The 18151-nt window shown below is 43.3% G+C and overlaps 1 protein-coding gene across 4 annotated transcripts in view; it reads left to right on the forward strand.

Moving 5' to 3' along the window:
• Positions 1 to 18151, forward strand: part of LOC122448418 (tyrosine-protein phosphatase non-receptor type substrate 1-like) — a 120863-nt gene that overhangs the window by 8381 nt on the left and 94331 nt on the right. For 3 of the 4 annotated variants that reach the window (XM_043479702.1, XM_043479700.1, XM_043479703.1), the window contains exons 2-3: positions 4653 to 5009; positions 11628 to 11984. In XM_043479702.1, the coding sequence (XP_043335637.1) occupies positions 4653 to 5009; positions 11628 to 11984 (714 nt within the window). The remainder of the gene's footprint in view (positions 1 to 4652; positions 5010 to 11627; positions 11985 to 18151) is intronic. The other variant, XM_043479704.1, reaches the window with a different exon arrangement.

Genomic DNA, 18151 nt, shown 5'->3' on the forward strand with positions numbered 1-18151 from the left:
CTTTAAATTTCATGGCTGCAATCACCATCTGCAGTGATTTTAGAGCCCCCAAAAATAAAGTCGGACACTGTTTCCACTGTTTCCCCATCTATTTGCTGTGAAGTGATGGGACCAGATGCCATGAAGTTAGTTTTCTGAATGTTAAGCTTTAAGCCAACTTTTTCGCTCTCCTCTTTCACTTTCATCAAGAGGCTCTTTAGTTCTTCTTCACTTTCTGCCATAAGGGTGGTGTCATCTGCATATCTGAGTTTATTGGTATTTCTCCCGGCAATCTTGATTCCAGCTTGTGCTTCCTCCAGCCCAATGTTTCTCATGATGTACTCTGCATATAAGTTAAATAAGCAGGGTGACAATATACAGCCTTAACTTGGGTGCAATCTCAAATATCACAGAATTATCTCAAGTTCCTTTCCAAGGCAAACCATTTAACATCACAGTGTCCAGGTCTATGCCCCAGCCACTGATGCTGTAGAAGCTGAAGTTGACTGGTTCTGTGAAGATCTACAGCACCTTCTATAACCAACACCAAAAAAAAAAAAAAATTTTCCTTATAGGGGATTGGAATGCAAAAGTAGGAAATCAAGAGATACTCAGAGTAACAGGCAAGTTTGACTTTAGAGTACAAAATGAATCATGGCAAATCCTAACAGAGTTTTGTCAAGAGGACACGCTGGTCATAGCAAACAACCTATTCCAACAACACAAGAGACAACTCTATACATGGACACCACTAAATGGTCAATATCGAAATCAGATTGATTATATTCTTTGTAGCCAAAGATGGAGTTCTATATAATCAGCAAAAACAAGAGCTGGAGCTAACTGTAGCTCAAATCATGAGCTCCTTATTGCAAAATTCAGGCTTAAATTGAAGAAAGTGGGGGAAATCACTGGATCATTCAGGTACGATCTAAATCAAATCCCTTATGATTAAACAATGGAAGTGACAAACAGATTCAAGGGATTAGATCTGGTAAACAGAATGCCTGAAGAATTATGTATGAAGGTTTGTACATTGTACAGGAGGTGGTCACCAAAACTATTCCCAAGAAAAAGAAGCACAAGAAGGCAAAGTGGTTGTCATAGGAGGCTTTACAAATAGCTGAGGAAAAAAGAGACGTTAGAGGTGGGGGAGAAATGCAAAGATACACCCAACTGAATGCAGAATTCCAGAGAATAGCAAGGAGAGATAAGAAGGTCTTCTTCAATGAACATTGCAAAGAAATAGAGGAAAACAGTAGAATGGGAAAGGCTAGAGATCTCTTCAAGGAAATTGGAGATATTAAGGAAATATTTCATGCAACTTTGGGCATGATAGAGGACAGAAATGGTAAAGACTTAACAGGGGCGGAAGAGATTAAGAAGAGGTGGCAAGAATATACAGAAGAACTGTACAAAAAAAGCTCTTAATGACCCGGATAACCATGATGGTATGGTCACTCACCTAGAGCCAGACATCTTGGAGTCCGAAGTCAAGTGGGCCTTAGGAGGCATTACTACCAACAAAGCTAGTGGAGGTGACAGAATTCCACCTGAGCTATTTAAAATCCTAAAAGATGATGCTGTGAAAGTGCTGCGTTCATTATGCCAGCAAACTTGGAAAACTCAGCAGTGGCCATGGGACTGGAAGATATCAGTTTTCATTCCAATCCCAAAGAAAGGCAGTGCCAAAGAATGTTCAAAGTACCATATAATATGCTCAGTTTGCATGCTAGCAAGGTAATGCTCCAAATCCTTCAAGCTAGGCTTCAGCAGTACCTGAACTGAGAACTTCCAGATGTACAGCTGGGTTTTAAAGAGGCAGAGGAACCAGAGAGAAAATTGCCAACATTAGTTGGATCATGGAGGAAGTAAAGGAATTCCAGAAAAATGTCTACTTCTGCTTCATTGGTATTGAATGAGTTCAATGGTATTGACATAGAAACAAGGATATGAATCAATGGAACTGAATAGAGAGCTCAGAAATTAACCCACACATCTATAGTTAATTAATCTTTGACAAGGAGGCAAGAATATACAATGGGAAAAAAACAGTCTTTCAGCAAGTGGTGTTGGTAAAGTTGGACAATTGCATATAAATCAATGAAGTTAAAATACACCCTCTCATGACACTCAAAAATAAACTCAAAATGTCTTAAACACTTAAGCATAAGAAATAACAACATAAAGCTCCTAGAAATGATCATAGGCAAAAGAGCTTCTGACATAAATTGTCCCAATGTTTTCTTAGTTCAACTCCTCAAGGCAATAGAAATAAAAACAAAAATGAGCAAGTGAGGCTAAAACTTACAAGCTTTTGCATAGCAAAAGAAACAATAAATAAAACAAAATGACAACTTATAGAATAGGAGAAAATGTTCAAAAAGGATTTGACTTACAAAGGCTTAATGTACAAGAATATACAAACAGCTTATACAACTCAACAACAATAAAAATATCCAACTGAAAAATGGGCAGAAGATGTAAATAAACATTTCTCCAAAGAGGAAATACAAATGGCCTACAGACACATGAAAAGTTGCTCAACATCACTAATTACTAGAGAAAAGTGAAAGTATTAGTCACTCAGCCATGTCTGACTCTTTGCAACTCCATAGATTGTAGCCCACTGGGTCCCTCTGTCCATGGGATTCTCTACGCAAGAATTCTAGAGTGGGTAGCCATTCCCTTTTCCAGGGGATCTTCCCAACCCAGGAATCAAACCCAGGTCTCTTGCAATCCAGGAGGATTCCTTACAGTCTGAGCCACCAGGGAAGCCCCAATTATTAAATAAATACAAATTAAAACTACAATGATGTACCACTTCACACCAGTCAGAATGACCATCACTGAAAACTCTAAAAATAACAAATGTTGGAGAGGATGTAGAGAAAAGGGAACCCTCCTACACTGTTGATGGGAATTTGTTAATAAGTTGATATAGCCACTATGCAAAACAGTATGGAGGTTCCTCAGAAAAATAAAAAAAAGAATTGCCATATGATCCACCAATCCCGCTTCGGGGCATATATCCAGACAAAACTCTATTCCAAGAAGGTACATTTACCTTTATGTTCATAGCAACACAATTCATTGTAACCAAGACTTGGAAACAATCCAAATGTCCATCAACAGACAAATGGATAAAGAAGATGTGGTACACAAAGAAACACAACTCAGCTATAAAAAAGAATGAAATAATGCCATTTGCAGCAACATGGATGAAGCTAGAGATTATCATACTAAGTGAAGTAAAAAAAGAGAAAGACAAATACCATATGATATCACTTAAATGAGGAGTCTAAAATATGACACAAACCTATCTATGAAACAGAAACAAACTCGGCAGTTGCCAAGGGGGAGACAGTAGGTGGAGGGACAAAGTGGAAGGTTAGAGTTAGCAGATGCAAGCTTTTATATATGTGACAGATAAACAGCAAGGTGCTACTGAATAGCATGGAGAGCTATATTCAGTATCTTATGATAAACTATAATGGAAAATAATATATTAAAAATGAATATGCATATGCATATACGTGTATATATCTGAATCACTTTGCTATATAGCTGAAAGTAACACAACATTGTAAATCAACTATTGTTCAATAAAAAGTTTTAAATCAAGTAAACAAATTTGCAAAAACACCCCCAAAGAGATCCATGTCCTAATACTCACTGTGAATATTTTATTTTACGTGGCCAAAGAGATTTTATAAAAGTGATTGACTCTTGCTGTGGGGAGGATAACCTAGATTATTGTTGTGGATCGACATAACCTTATAAGAAGGAGGCAGGAAAGCCAACGTTAGAGAAGCACAAGTGACAATGGAAACAAGAGTCATAAGAAGATGGAAACCATGAGAAAAGGAGTGTAGACAGTCTCAAGAATTTGGAGAGGCAATGATCACAGCCTCCAGGAGAAATGTAGCCCACTGACTCCTTGATTTTAGTCCAATAATATAATCTTTGGTACTTTGACATCTGGCATTATAATGAGACTGTCATTTTAAACCAGTAAATGATTGATAATTTCTCTCAGAGCGTTAGGCAACTAATATAACATGACCATGTCATTGGAAAAAAATTCTAGGCACTTGGAACAATGTTTTACTTTCCTCTTAAACTTCATGTTCATTGTGTGTTGGAAGCTCTGCATATCACTGTCACTCAAGTATCCAGGTCATTGGAGCTAAGTCCAACAGGAGTGTGTATTTCTGGGGAAGGGGGACATTGGTTCATAAAGGTTTTTACAGTTAAATGAAAACCATGTCAAATACATCCATCACTTCTCCTTACAACTCAGTGATTTAAGAGGTCATGTGGTCCCACCTAATACAAAGGATAGAAATGCATCACTCCCTGAGGACACACAGTGAACAACCAGAAGTATTTGGTGGAGCACGACACTTCCAGAGAGGGCTTACTACACAAATCCAGTCTCTGCCACATCACTGACCTCTCTGTGCCTCGGTTCCTCTCTTGTATAAGGATCTCATATAACAGGCTGATTGTGCAGGTTACATGCAATGAACATGCAACATACATGCAAAAGGCTGAGTTCAAGGCTGGATCATGGAGTACAAAGTCAATAAAAGCTGTTGTTAATAAATAGTGGAGAACACCTACAGGATCACATGAGGATGAATAAATAACTACTTTGTGTCTTCCTCCAGGAGCGGCAGGTCAGGGGGAGCTGCAGGTGATTCAGCCTGAGAGGTCTGTGTCAGTTGCAGCAGGAAAGACGGCCACTCTGAACTGCACCGTGACCTCCCTGAGCCCCGTGGGGCCCATCAAGTGGTTCAGGGGAACTGGGCCAGGCCGGGAGTTCATCTACAGTCAAAAAGAAGCCCCCTTCCCCAGAGTTACAAATGTTTCAGATGCCACCAAGAGAAACAACATGGACTTTTCCATCCGCATCAGTAACATCACCCCAGCAGACACTGGTGTCTACTACTGTGTGAAGTTCCGGCAAGGAGAACATGGTGATGTGGAGTTTAAGTCTGGACCAGGCACTCATCTCACTGTGAGTGGTGAGTACAGCCTTTGTCCCCTGGATTCTGATAACATGTCAGCAAGAATGCCTTCCACTCTTTGAACCAAAAAGCACAATCATGTACAGCAGTGGGTGCTTATATCATGATCTGGGTCATGATTTCACTCCCTTCTGTAGATCAGGGGAGTTGAGGCCTATGGGGTTCATGCTATTTGCTCAAGGCCCCATGGCTGGTAAAAGTGAGAAAATTCTGAGTCCCCAGTCTTCCTGGCTCCACAGCGCATGTCTTTTTCACACCATTCAGCCCTTTGTTCCAGGGATAAAGGAGATGAATGTCTGAGTGATTTGCCCCGTCACTGGCCAGACCTCATTCCTGCCTCCATAGAATGCTCACCTCAATGTGGCTGAGTCTTCCCTTTATTCACACATACTGAACACCTACTCTGAGCCAGGGCCTGGTCCAGATGCTGTGGAAGCAGAAGTGAACAAAGCAGAAAAGGGCTCTTATTCCATGAAGTTTATGTTCTCTTTCCTCTGAAAGAAGAGAGAGTCATCTAGGTCAAGGAGTGAAAATTCTGTCTATTTCCTCTTCAGAAGCATCACACTGAGAAGAAATTCCTATAGCACAGGCTCAGTGTTTACTCTGATGGCCCTGCTTGGAAGAGATGCCTAGAGGTTGGGTGCTTCCTGGGAATCTGTTAAGAAGACCCTCCTGTGATTCAGGGATTGACTCACACAGTCGCTGAAGGCTGCCAGCAGAGCTGGGTCATCTCAGAATGTCCCTCCCCAGGGAAGAGGTTCATGTGGGTGACTTAGGAGCAGCCCCATTGATGTAGCAAAGGTGATCATTTAGAGTGTTCTGACCAAAACTTTGGATCCTCTTTCGAACTCCTGAATCCTGGGCTGTCAGCAGAGGAAGGACCTTTAGACACCATCCTCCCAACCTCCCACGTACACATGGGAGTCTGAGAGCAAGAGATATAGGGGCCCTGACCACAGTCACACGGTCAGTGAGGGGATCCTTCCAGAACCCAATCTATTTCAAAGCCAGTCTTCTTCCTGCACTGGCACTGGAACTCAATTAATGGAAGTACCTGGCACATAGGATTTGCAGAATAAAAGCTCCTTGAATTAATCATGGAATAGGCTCTCCTCATGGTTTTCCCAACATTTCTGAAGGCCCCTCACATTCAGACCCCGAGCCTGACATGACTGGAAACCACTCCTTACTTTCAGCCGCATGATTCCAAATCCCTCATTTCACATGAGCACCAAGAGCTGCCCTGTTTTCCAGCAACTACCTAACTCTCAGCATATGGAGACAACATCATTCATCTTATGGTTTCCTGTTGATGAACACTAAGTTGTTCCTAACCTTGGGCTACTGAAACAGTGCTGAGGTCAATAATCTTTCTACCTGTCACCCTCCTCAAAGGCGAGGTAACCACTGGAAGTGTTTTCGTTGCAGCTGTCGACGGAAAAAAAATGTACGATGTGAGTTGTGGGTTTAGTTTTATTTGGGGCAAAATGAGGACTATAGCCTCAGAGACAGCATTTCAGATAGCTCTGAGAGATTGCTCCAAAGAAGTGGGGCGAGGCGGGGCAGGAGGCGCAATATATATGTGCTTTTGGTGAAGGGAGTACATGCAATCAAGCACACATTTTTTGCAGAAGGTTTATGCTAGTCACAAGGAACAGATGTCACCATGAAGGATTTTGGTGCTTTCCTAGACAGGAGGAGATGGAGAAATTGGGCTCATAAAATCATCTCCAGAAAATATCTAAGTATTTGAAGGCCTGTTCTGTCAGGTTTTCCCAGATCACAGAGTGCCTCATTTCTGATCTTCTTTCAGGAGGTGTTGAAGGTCAGCAGCTACAGTGGCTCATAGTTTAACCCTTGTAAAGATAGAAATCAAGTGTCAATTTGTAGGTGTCTGAGGATATGTGTATGATTATTTGAGTGGATATTGCTAAATTTCCCTCTTAGTCATGGTAGCAACTGAGCCTCCTCAACCTTCAGACATTAGCAGGGAAGGTGGTTTTTTCCTGATTTGTAGATATTACTTAACTTCCCAGATGGTGGGTTCCTTGCTCAACCTCGGTCACAAGTAGTAAGTGGTTCCACCGCCACTCAGATCTGCGGCTTCCCAGAAGGTGGATCATCCTCTTCTCCAGGCCACCTGCCCAGATGATTCCCTGGATGAGAAAGGAGGGAGGAGAGGGGGCCAGAGAGCATCAGCTTGTCAGATACTGAACATTTCTCCTGACATTTACTCCTTATAACCAGTGTTCAGAAAGAAGGGTGTCTGTTTTCCCTTTTATAGATGAGGACACTGATGCTCAGAGAGGGGACTTGTTTAGCGAGCATGTAGGGGAGCCAAGATTGAACCCCAGGCACTTTGACTCACAGCCCTGCTCTCTGCACACCCCACTGTGCTTGTCAAAGTGTGGGGGAAATCTCCAGCTCTGTCCTCTGAAATCCTTGTATTGTTCTGTTCTTCAGCAATGGCACTAAAGAGAAGTCCACTGTGGGAGGTAAGTTTAGCTTTACAACCTGGACCAGATAGATACTGCAGTGTCTCTTGATGGGATGGGCTGAACCTCTTCTAAATGGCAGCACTCGGCACACTTAGCAGCATCAGGAGATTTTCCCATTGTTGTGATGTTGCCCCTTCACTAGGCTCCTGTGGAGCAGGTCTGGGAAGGTTAGTGTGGACAGAGCCCAGAGGGGCCACTGCAATCCCAGCAGCCCCGGGCATGCCCATTCCTGGCTCTGCAGACTGAGGATGAGGAGGGGGAGGTGTTCCCTAGAGGGTGGTGGGATCCCCATGTGAGCAGGAGTTCCTATTCTAGACTTAGGTGTCAGGAGTCCATGTCTTCCCTTGTGGCTTCAGAGTCTCTGCCTGGGTCCTCAGAGGCCACGCCTCCCTATAGTCACTTGAAGTCAAGAATCTGAGAGAAAACGGGAGAGTGGTGGTCATTGTGGGGGCTCCTGAAGGTGGGTGCTTGCTCTGCTGATGGAAATGAAAGCTTGGGGCTGACAGGAAATACTGCGACGTCGTGGAGGGAAGGGTGAAGACCTAGTCCCTTCATTTCTCCCAGCCTCAGTTTTCTCTTCTGTAAAATGGTAATCATCATTGTCTCCTTTCAGGAGAGTTGGAAGGATTTGAGGTGCTCTGTCTAAATCACCAGCACAGAGTAGAGACACCCAAAGTGGGGTGTTATGTCAAGGCTGTGACCCAACTCCCCGTGCCGGTCCCCCTTTCTCACCTGTAACGTTTGCAGAATGTACCTGGTGACAGGGCAGCCCCTCAGGGAGCGGTGGTGCCAACCTTCCAGGCTGTGTGGTCCTGCGGACATCTCACAGCGCCTGTGGTCCTGTCTCCCCATCTGGGAAATGGTGGTGATCACACTACCTTTCAGGAGTCCGGGATGACTGGAGACGGTCTAAGCTGCCCTGGATGGGGGGGCTTAGGTCATCCCTGAGCTCAGTACACAGCAGTTGAGAGCCTGAGCCAAGCCCCTGCCTGGGCCCCTATTCCAGCTCGGGGACCTCTGACGAGTCCCTCCCACGCTGGGGCTCAGTGTCCTCGTCCTTCAGTGATGGCCCCACCCTCACAGAGCAGCCGCAGCAACTGAATAAGGGATGCATGTCAAGAGCTTAGAGCAGAGCCAAGCATGTGATGTGTTCCATTAACGTGGGCTCTGATGTGCCAAAGCCAGAGGACCTCCATAAACCATAAACAAAATGAAAAGACAATCTACAGAAAGGGAGAAAATATTTTCAAATGATGCAGCTGACAAGGGCTTTATTTCCAAAATATACAACAGCTCATACAACTCAAAAATAACAAAAAGCAAACAACCCCATTGAAAAATGGGCAGAAGACCTAAGTAGACATTTTTCCAAAGAAGAAATACAAATGACCGAGGCACTTGAAAAGATGCTCGACATTACTAATTATTAGAGAAATGCAAATTAAAACTACAATGAGGCACCACTTCACACTAGTCAGAATAGCCATCATTAAAATTTGTACGACTCATATTGATGTATAGCAAAGCCATCACAATATTGTAAAGCAATTATCCTCCATTTAAAATAAATATATATTTTTTAAGTTGTACAGATAACAAATGTTAGCTAGGATGTGGAGAAAAGGGGAGCCCTCCTGTACTATTGGTGTGAATGTAAATTGATGTGGCCACTATGGAAAATATTATGGAAGTTCCTCATAAAACTAAAAATAGAATTACCATATGATCCAGCAATCCCACCCCAGAGCATATATCTTTTTCTCCAAAAAGATATGAACATCCTTATGTTCATAGCAGTACTATACACAATAGTTAAGACAAAGAAACAAAGTACTTGTCCATCAATAGATGAATGGATGAAAAGATGTGGAACATATATACAATGGAATACTACTCAGCTATAAAAAATGAAGAAATAATGCTATTTGCAACAGCATAGAGAAACTAGTGATTATCATACTAAATGAAGTAAGTCAGAACAAGAAAGACAAATACCATATGATATCACTTATATGTGGAATCCAAAAAATGGCCCAGGGAATTGCCTGATGGTCCAATGGATAGGATTTCATAATTCCATTGCAGGGGCCTGGGATTGATTCCTGGTAGGGACCAAAGAACCTCAAGGTACACGATGTAGCCTAAAAAAAAAAAAAAGAAAAAGAGAGAGAGAGACAAATATACCTACCTATGAAACAGAAACGGACTCAAGGACATAGAGAACAGAGTTGCAGTTGTCAAGGTAAATGGGGTAGGGGTTAGGTAAGCTATTATATAAAGAAAGGATAAAGAACAAGGTCCTACTGTACAGCACAGAGAACTATATTCAGTATCCTGCGGTAAACAATAACAGAAAAGAATATATTAAAAATGTGTATGTATAACTGAGTCACATTTTGTACTACAAAATTAATACAGCATTGTAAATCAATACACTTCAATTAAAACAAGTTATAAGTCAAGTAAGCAAAACATAGCTCCCCAAAGAGATCCATGTCCTAACACTCACTAGTGAATATTTTACTTTACATGGAAAAACAAATTTTGCAAAAGTGATTAAGACTCTTGCTATGGGAGAATATCCTTGTTTATAAATGGGAGCCCAATATAATCTTAAAAGACGAGGCAGGAAATCCAAAGTTAGAGTACAGGTGACAATGGAAGCACAACTGGAGTCATAAGAAGATAGAAACCTTGAGAAGAAGAATGTAGACAGTCTCAAGAATTTGCAGAGGCAATGATAAGAGCCTCTAGAGAAATGTAGCCCTGTTAACTCCTTGATTTTAGTCCAGTAATACTGTTTTTGGTCCTTTCACATCCAGAATTATAAAATAATAAAACTATCATTAAGTCACTAAATTTTTGTTAATTTATTACAGCTTCCTTAGGTAACTAATATAACACATGTCATTGTGCCTTTGGAAAAAATCCCAGGGAGTTGAAACAATGTCTTACTTTCTTCATAAACTAAATGTTCATTGTGTGCTGGAAACTCTGAATATCACTGTCACTCAAGTATACAGGTTGTTGGAGCAAATTGCATCATGAGTATGTGGATCCCTGGGGAGGAGTGAAGTTGGTCAATAAAGGTATTTGCAGTTTAATGAATAACATACAAAATACATGCATCACTTCTCCTCATAACTCAGCGATCTAAGAGGTCATGTTCAGTTCAGTTCAGTTCAATTGCTCAGTCGTGTCTGACTCTTTGCGACCCTGTGAACTGCAGCACGCCAGGCCTCCCTGTCCATCACCAATACCCGGAGTCCACCCAAACCCATGTCCATTGAGTCGGTGATGCCATCCAACCATCTCATCCCCTGTTGTCCCCTTCTCCTCCTGCCCTCAATCTTTCCCAGCACCAGGGTCTTTTCTAACGAGTCAGCTCGCTGCATCAGGTGGCCAAAGTATTGGAGTTTCAGCTTCAACATCAGTCCCTCCAATGAACACTCCAATGAACATTCTTTAGAATGGACTGGTTGGATCTCCTTGCAGTCCAAGGGACTCTCAAGAGTCTTCTCCAACACCACAGTTCAAAAGCATCAATTCTTCGATGCTCAGCTTTCTTGATGGTCCAAATCTCACATCCGTACATGACTACTGGAAAAACCATAGCCTTGACTAGACAGACCTTTGTTGGCAAAGTAATGTCTCTGATTTTTAATATGCTGTCTAGGTTGGTCATAACTTTCCTTCCAAGGAGCAAGCGTCTTTTAATTTCATGGCTGCAATCACCATCTGCAGTGATTTTGGAGCCCAGAAAAATAAGAGGTCACGTCATCCCACCTAATGCAAAGGACAGAAGTGCAGCACTCCCTGAGGACACACAGTGAACACCCAGGAATACTGGGTGGATCATGACACTTCCAGAGAGGGCTCAAGGACTCAGTCCCAGTCTCTGCCACATCACTGACCTCTGTGCCTCGGCTCCTCACTTGTGTTAGTATCTCACATTACAGACTCATTGTGCAAGCTACATGCAATGTACATGCCGTGTGCTGAGTTTAAGGCCCATTCAAGGTGCATTCAGACAATGAACGCTGTTGTTGATAAACACTTGAGAAAACCTACAGGATCACATGAGGGTGAATAAATAACTACTTTGTATTTTCCTTAGGAGCGGCAGGTGCAGGGGAGCTGCAGGTGATTCAGCCTGAGAAGTCAGTGTCAGTTGCAGCAGGAGAGACGGCCACTCTGAACTGCACCATGACCTCCCTGAGCCCCGTGGGGCCCTTCAAGTGGTTCAGGGGAACTGGGCCAGGCCGGGAGTTAATCTACAGTCAAAAAGAAGCCCCTTTCCCCAGAGTTACAAATGTTTCAGATGCCACCAAGAGAAACAACATGGACTTTTCCATCCGCATCAGTAACATCACCCCAGCAGACACTGGTGTCTACTACTGTGTGAAGTTCCGGAAAGGAGAACATGGTGATGTGGAGTTTAAGTCTGGACCAGGCACTCATCTCACTGTGAGTGGTGAGTATGTCCTGGGTGTCCTTCATCCCCTGGTCTCTGACAAGTCAACAAGAATGCCCTTCATTCTTTGAACAAAAAAACGGAATCCGGTACAACAGTGACCAAGACATGATCTGATTTTACTCCCTTCTACAAATCAGAGTATTTGAGGCCATGACGGTTGTGCTATTTGCTCAAGGCCCCTCAGCTGGTCAACATGGGAAAAGTCTGGATCCCCCATCGACCTGGCTCCACAGTCCTTGTCTTTTCCATCACATTCAGTCCGTTGATTCCAGGGATAAGGGAAATGAAAGTCTGAGTGACTTGCTCCTTGACAGGCCAGGCCTCACTTCTTACCTCTGGAGAGTGCACCCTCAGTGTGGCTGAGTCTTCTCTTTATTCAGCACTTATTGAGCACCTACTACATGCCAGGCCCTGCTCTGGATACTGTGGAAACAGCAGTGAACAAAGTAGACAAGGGCTCTTCTCCCTTGAAGCTTATGTCCTCTTCCCTTCTGAAGAGGAGAAATCCATCCAGGGCAGGGAGGAGAGATGTGTTTCTTTATTTTCTATTCAGACTATCACACTGAAAAGAGATTCTAAGAGACACAGTTTCAGTGTCTATTCTGATGGCCCTGATTGGAGACAGTGCCAAGAGTTTGGGTGTTTTCTTCTGTCATTCAGGGATTGACTCACACAGTCACTAAAGGCTCCCAGCAGAGCTGGTTCATGTCAGAATGTCCCTCCTCAGGGAAGCAGTTCTCCATGTGGATGACTTAGAAGCAGTGCCATTGAGGCAGCAAAGGTGCTCATTTTTTTTTAGATTTTTCTGACAAAGGCCCTGAATCCTTGACTCTCAGCACAGGATGGGCCTTAGGCATCATCTTCCCAACCTCCCATGTACAGATGGGGCCCTGAGGCCAAGAGGTGACAGGGGCCCAGATCACAGTCACATAGTCAGTAAAAGGATCCATCAAGAACCCAACCTGATTCAAGGCTAATCTCCTTCCTGCACCAGTATTGGAACTTGTTTCATGGAAGAACCTAGCGCATGGAAGTTGCAGAATACAAATACAAATGCCAGGGTATTGATTTTTTTTTTTTTTTTTGGCCAGAGTTACAATATGTTTCTAACGAGCAGCGATGTTTAAAAACAACTGGACTATATGAGGATCTTTTACTTTTATCTAGTCTGTTTCACTTTTTCTATTTCATATTCAGTGCTCCCATTTCATTTAGTTTATGTTTTCCAGTTTCTCCATCTCTTCTTTTTGTTGATGTTCATTTCTCAAAACTTTATCAAGTATAGTAGAAAAGCTTTTGTATACATATATATAAATTATGTATAATATATGTATTTTAGAAAACTTATGAATTTTTACCTAACTAAAAAATTTATGATATTTTGATTCTACTTGTTTGACTTAGTATTAATAGAATGCTAGATATCTAGTTAAAAAATATAGATATGCAATAAGCAACAAAAATTCACTGTATAGAATAGGAAACTATAATCAATATCTTGTAATAATTATCATGGAAAATACTTTCAAAAATAACATATGTATATATGTATAACTGAATCACACACACACAAAATAATTCTACTTTTTGAGATTTAGTAATGTTTATCTTTTTACCAGTTTTTTTAAATGTCATATGGATATCTAACAACAACGTATGAGATACAAAATTTTAAATATATTGCATAGGATATGATTAATATAAACTAATTAAATATAAGTCAGTTATATTTAAATTATTAATAACATCAAGATATTCCTATTTTTATTTTTTCTGCACTTGATAAAATATTCTCAGATGAATGTTAATATGTCTCACTATGTTTATATATTTTTTTCTTTTCCATTAAGAAAAAAGGAACTCACTTTGATTCCAGGCAAGTCTCCTTCCTTCACTGGCATTGGAACTAATTTTCTGGAAGGGCCTGGCACATAGAAATTGCAGAATAAAAACTCCTTGGGCTTCCCTCATATCTCAGTCAATAAAGAATCTGCCTGCAATGCAGGAGACCCAGATTCAATTCCTGGTTCAGGAAGATCCCCTGGAGAAGGAAATGGCAACCCACTCCAGTATTCTTGCCTGGGGAAACCATGGACAGAGAAGTTCAGCAGGCTATTGTCCATCAAATTGCAAGACATGACTTAGTGACTAAATCACCACCACCCACCCAAAATCTCCTTGAATTAACCATGGAACAGGCTCTTCTCATTGCCTTCCCAAAGGTTCAGAAGGTCCCTCACATTCAGACCCCGAGCCTGAGGTGACTAGAAAACTCTCCCCACTTTCACCCGCATGATCCCAAATCCCTCATTCCATATCAACACCTGCAGCTGCCCTGTTTTTCAACAACTACTTAACACTCAGCGTATGGAGATAGCATCATTTATCTCACAGTCTCCTGTTGATGGAGACTAAGTTGTTCCTAACCTTGGGCTACTGAAACAGTGCTAAGATGGATAAGCTTTCCAAGTGTCACTCTGCTCAGAGGGGAAATACCCACTGGAAGTGGCATTGCTCGTTCAGACAGCATGTGAATTTTAATTTGTGTGATGATATTGCCTAATTTCCCTCCTAGTCTTGGTAGTAAATAATCTCCCTAAACATCTAGACATCAGCAGGGAAGGTATTTTTTCCTGATTTCTCAGATATTACTAAACTTCCCAGGTGGTGGGTCCCCTGCTCAGTCTCAATACAGCTAGTAAGTGGCTCCACCACCTCTCAGATCTGCTGTCTCCCAGGGCTGTTCATCCTCTTCTCCAGGCCGCCTGCCCAGATGATTCCCTGGTTGAGAAAGGAGGGAGGGGTGGGGAGCTGCAGCCTGTCCGATGTTGAATCCTCCTTAGGCATTTACTCATTAACAACAGTGTTCAGAAGGAAAGGTTGTCTGTTTTCCATTTTTACAGATGAAGACCCTGAGCCTCAGAGAGGGAATCTGAATTGTCACCAGGCAGGAGAGCCAAGATCAAATTCCAGGCACCCACAGTCTCACAGCCCTGTTCTCTGCACACCCCACTGTGCTTGTCAAAGTCTTGAGAAGACTCCAGCCCTGTCCTCTTAAAATCTTATTTCATTCTTTTCTTTAGAGATAAACATTTTAAAAGGCCCTGTAAGGGAGGCAAGTCCAGTTTTACAACCCAGATGAAACAGATGATTCAGTGTCACACGATGTGCTGAAAAGTTCCCCAGTGACAGGGATCAACACTCTTAAATGCATCAGGAGATTTTCTCCCCATTGCTGTGATGTTGCCCCTTCACCAGGCCCCTCTGGTGCAGGTCCAGGAAGGGTGGTGTGGACAGAGTCCAGAGGGGCCACTGCGATCCCAGCAGCTCCAGACATGCCCATTCCTGGCGCTGCAGACTGAGGATGAGGAGGGGGAGGTGATCCCTAGAAGGTGATGAGGGTCCATGTGAGCAAGAGTTCCTATTCTAGACTCAGGTGTCAGGAGCCCATGTCTTCCCTTGTTGTTCCAGGCTCCCCAGGGCTGGGTCCTCAGGGGATACTCCTCCCTGTAGTTGATGAAGTCAGGAATCTGAGGCAAAAGAGGGGGTGGTAGTTGGTGTGGAGGCTCCTTAAGGTGGTGGGCACTTGCTCTGCTGGTGGACATGAAAGCTTAGACTTGACAGGAAATACCAGGACACAGTCAGTGGGTGAGAAGAGACAGTCCCTTCATTTCTCTCAGCCTCAGTTTTTTCATCTGTAGAATGGTGGTCATCATGTCTTTCAGGAGAATTAGAAGCATTTGAGGAGCTTTGTCCAAATCACCAGCACAGAGTAGGGACTCCTAACAAAAGGTGTTATTTCAAGTCTGAGACCCAGTTCCCTGTACTGGGCCCCCCTTCCTCACCTGTAGAAAGAGGATGATCACACAACCTTTGCAGGGTGTCCTGAGGGCAGAATGACCTGGTGAAAGGAGAGCCCCTCGGGGAGCGATGGTGCTGACCTCCCAGGCTGTGGGGTCCTAGGCATATCTCCGTTCCCTCTTGTCCTCAGTTTCCCCATCTACGAAATGATGGTGATCACACAACTTTAAGGGGCCTGTGATTGACTGAAGAGGGCCTAGGAAGCTCTGGATTAGGGGGGGTGGGGGGGTTAGGGTGTTCCTGAGCTCAGAGCAGTGTCTGAGAGCCTGGGCCAAACCCCTGCCTGGGAACTCATCCCAACTCTGCCCCGTCCCAGTGCTGGGACCTCTGCCGAATCTCTCCCTACTCTGGGCCTAAGTGTCCTCATCCCTCAGTGACAGCCCTGTCCTCACAAAGCAGCTGAAAGGACTGAATGAGGGACGCATGTCAAGAGCTTAGAGCAGACCCTGGCATGTGATACATGTTCCACCCACATGAGCCCTGATGTGTTGGAGCCAGAAGACCTCAGACAGGGTCACTTTCCCTCCAGGACTGAGTACAACTGAGTTAATGTGGACCTGGTGCCTTTCAACCTCAGCTGCTCATTGGAATCACCTGGGAGATGGTGACAAGATCGTAGGACCCTGGCTGTACCCTAGAAATTCTGATTTAAGTGCACAGACATGGCCTGGGCAGCTGAGTGTCTTAACTCCTGTGGAGGATGCTGGTGCCTAGCTAGGGCAGAGGAGCCTGAGCTGTGTTCTCTGAGGTCACTGAGAGGGAAGGCTATGGTTTTTCCCTGATAGAGGTCAGTCCCCTGTTGTACCTGGGTTATAAGAACAGCTCTCCCAGGTGTGAGCGCTTCAGAACAACCTGTGATGGTGGCAGAGCTTAGGAGGCCCAAGAAACTCAGCCTGAGTGGAGTGGCAAAGAGACCCACACCCCAACAGAGCTCACCTGGGTTGAGAGGGCCTTCCTGCTCACTCAGACCATCCTGTTCAGACCAGAGCTTTATCACTGGGGAAATCTTCCCATCTTTAGACACCCGTGTGCCTAAACAGACATTGGAATCCCTGCAAACACTCCCTTCTCAGCCTGGAGCCCTCTGACCTCAACAACCACCATGACACTGATGAAATCTGTCCTCTCTCCTTTCAGAATGCTTCCAGCTTCTATAAAGAGCTAATCTGCAGGAAAATGCCTGTGGTCTCTTGTGTGTTTTGAAAGCTAATTCCCCAAACTTATTTCTGATGGGATTATCTTTATAATTGGGGACAGATTCATAATTTGGTGTTTCTACTATTTTTTTTTTAATGTCGATTTTTGCATGGCAGCTGTTTGGAGCAGAATATGACTCTCCTTGGTGCTTCAGTTGTGCTTTTGTTTTGGCTTCTTACTGCCTAAAAAATAAATACATAGTTTCAGAACTAGAATGACCAGATCTTATGATAACAAGGGCATCTCTGGTGGCTTAGATGGTAAAGAATGTGCCTGCAATGCCAGAGACCTGGGTTGAATCCCTGGGTCAGGAAGATCCCCTGAAGAAGGAAATGGCAATCCACTCCAGTATTCTTGCCTGAAGAATCTCATAGACAGAGGAGCCTAGCGCACTAGTCCATGGGGTCGCAAAGAGTCGGACACAACTAAGCAACTAACACTTTCACTTTTCTTTTATGATAAGATCATGGATGTTATTGATTAAGCACCTACTATATGTCAAGCTCTGTGTTTTACATACATCCTCATCTTACCAGGTGGTGCTTGCATCCACTTTGTCCAGAAACAGTGAGGCTCGTGGGTAAAGAACTGCGACACTAAAATCAATCAGTCCTGTGTGCAGTGAGGTGAACTCTGACCTTAACTGCCGTGTGTCCTTGGACAGCTTCACTCTCCCTGAATTTTGTCCTGTATATGGGGCCACACTCAGGCCTTCCTCTCAGGGCTGTGGAGGGGATTAGAGAGCTGAGGGTGATCAAGATATCAGACCATCTTTAGGCTCTGAGGAAACTCGGGACAAGTAGTAACTGAACACAGTACCTCGTCCCTTTAGGGATGTCCAGGATGCTGGTATTTATACAATTTGACATATTAAGGTAGTTAATATGAGGTACATATAGATATATATATCCTCAAATGTTTGATAAGTTTTAGAAAGCAAGTTAAATATTTAGAAATGCAAATATCTGTAATGTTTGCTGTCTACAACTTATAGGAGGTATTGGGTAATAATGAACAATTGAGAGACACCCTACAGGACTCCTCTACAGGGACCCTCACATTTGACTTGCTGATTTGTATGAATCTGGGTTTTTTGTAGGCCTGTG

This window comes from Cervus canadensis, chromosome 10 (genome assembly GCF_019320065.1).
Source record: "Cervus canadensis isolate Bull #8, Minnesota chromosome 10, ASM1932006v1, whole genome shotgun sequence".
Lineage (NCBI taxonomy): Eukaryota > Metazoa > Chordata > Mammalia > Artiodactyla > Cervidae > Cervus > Cervus canadensis.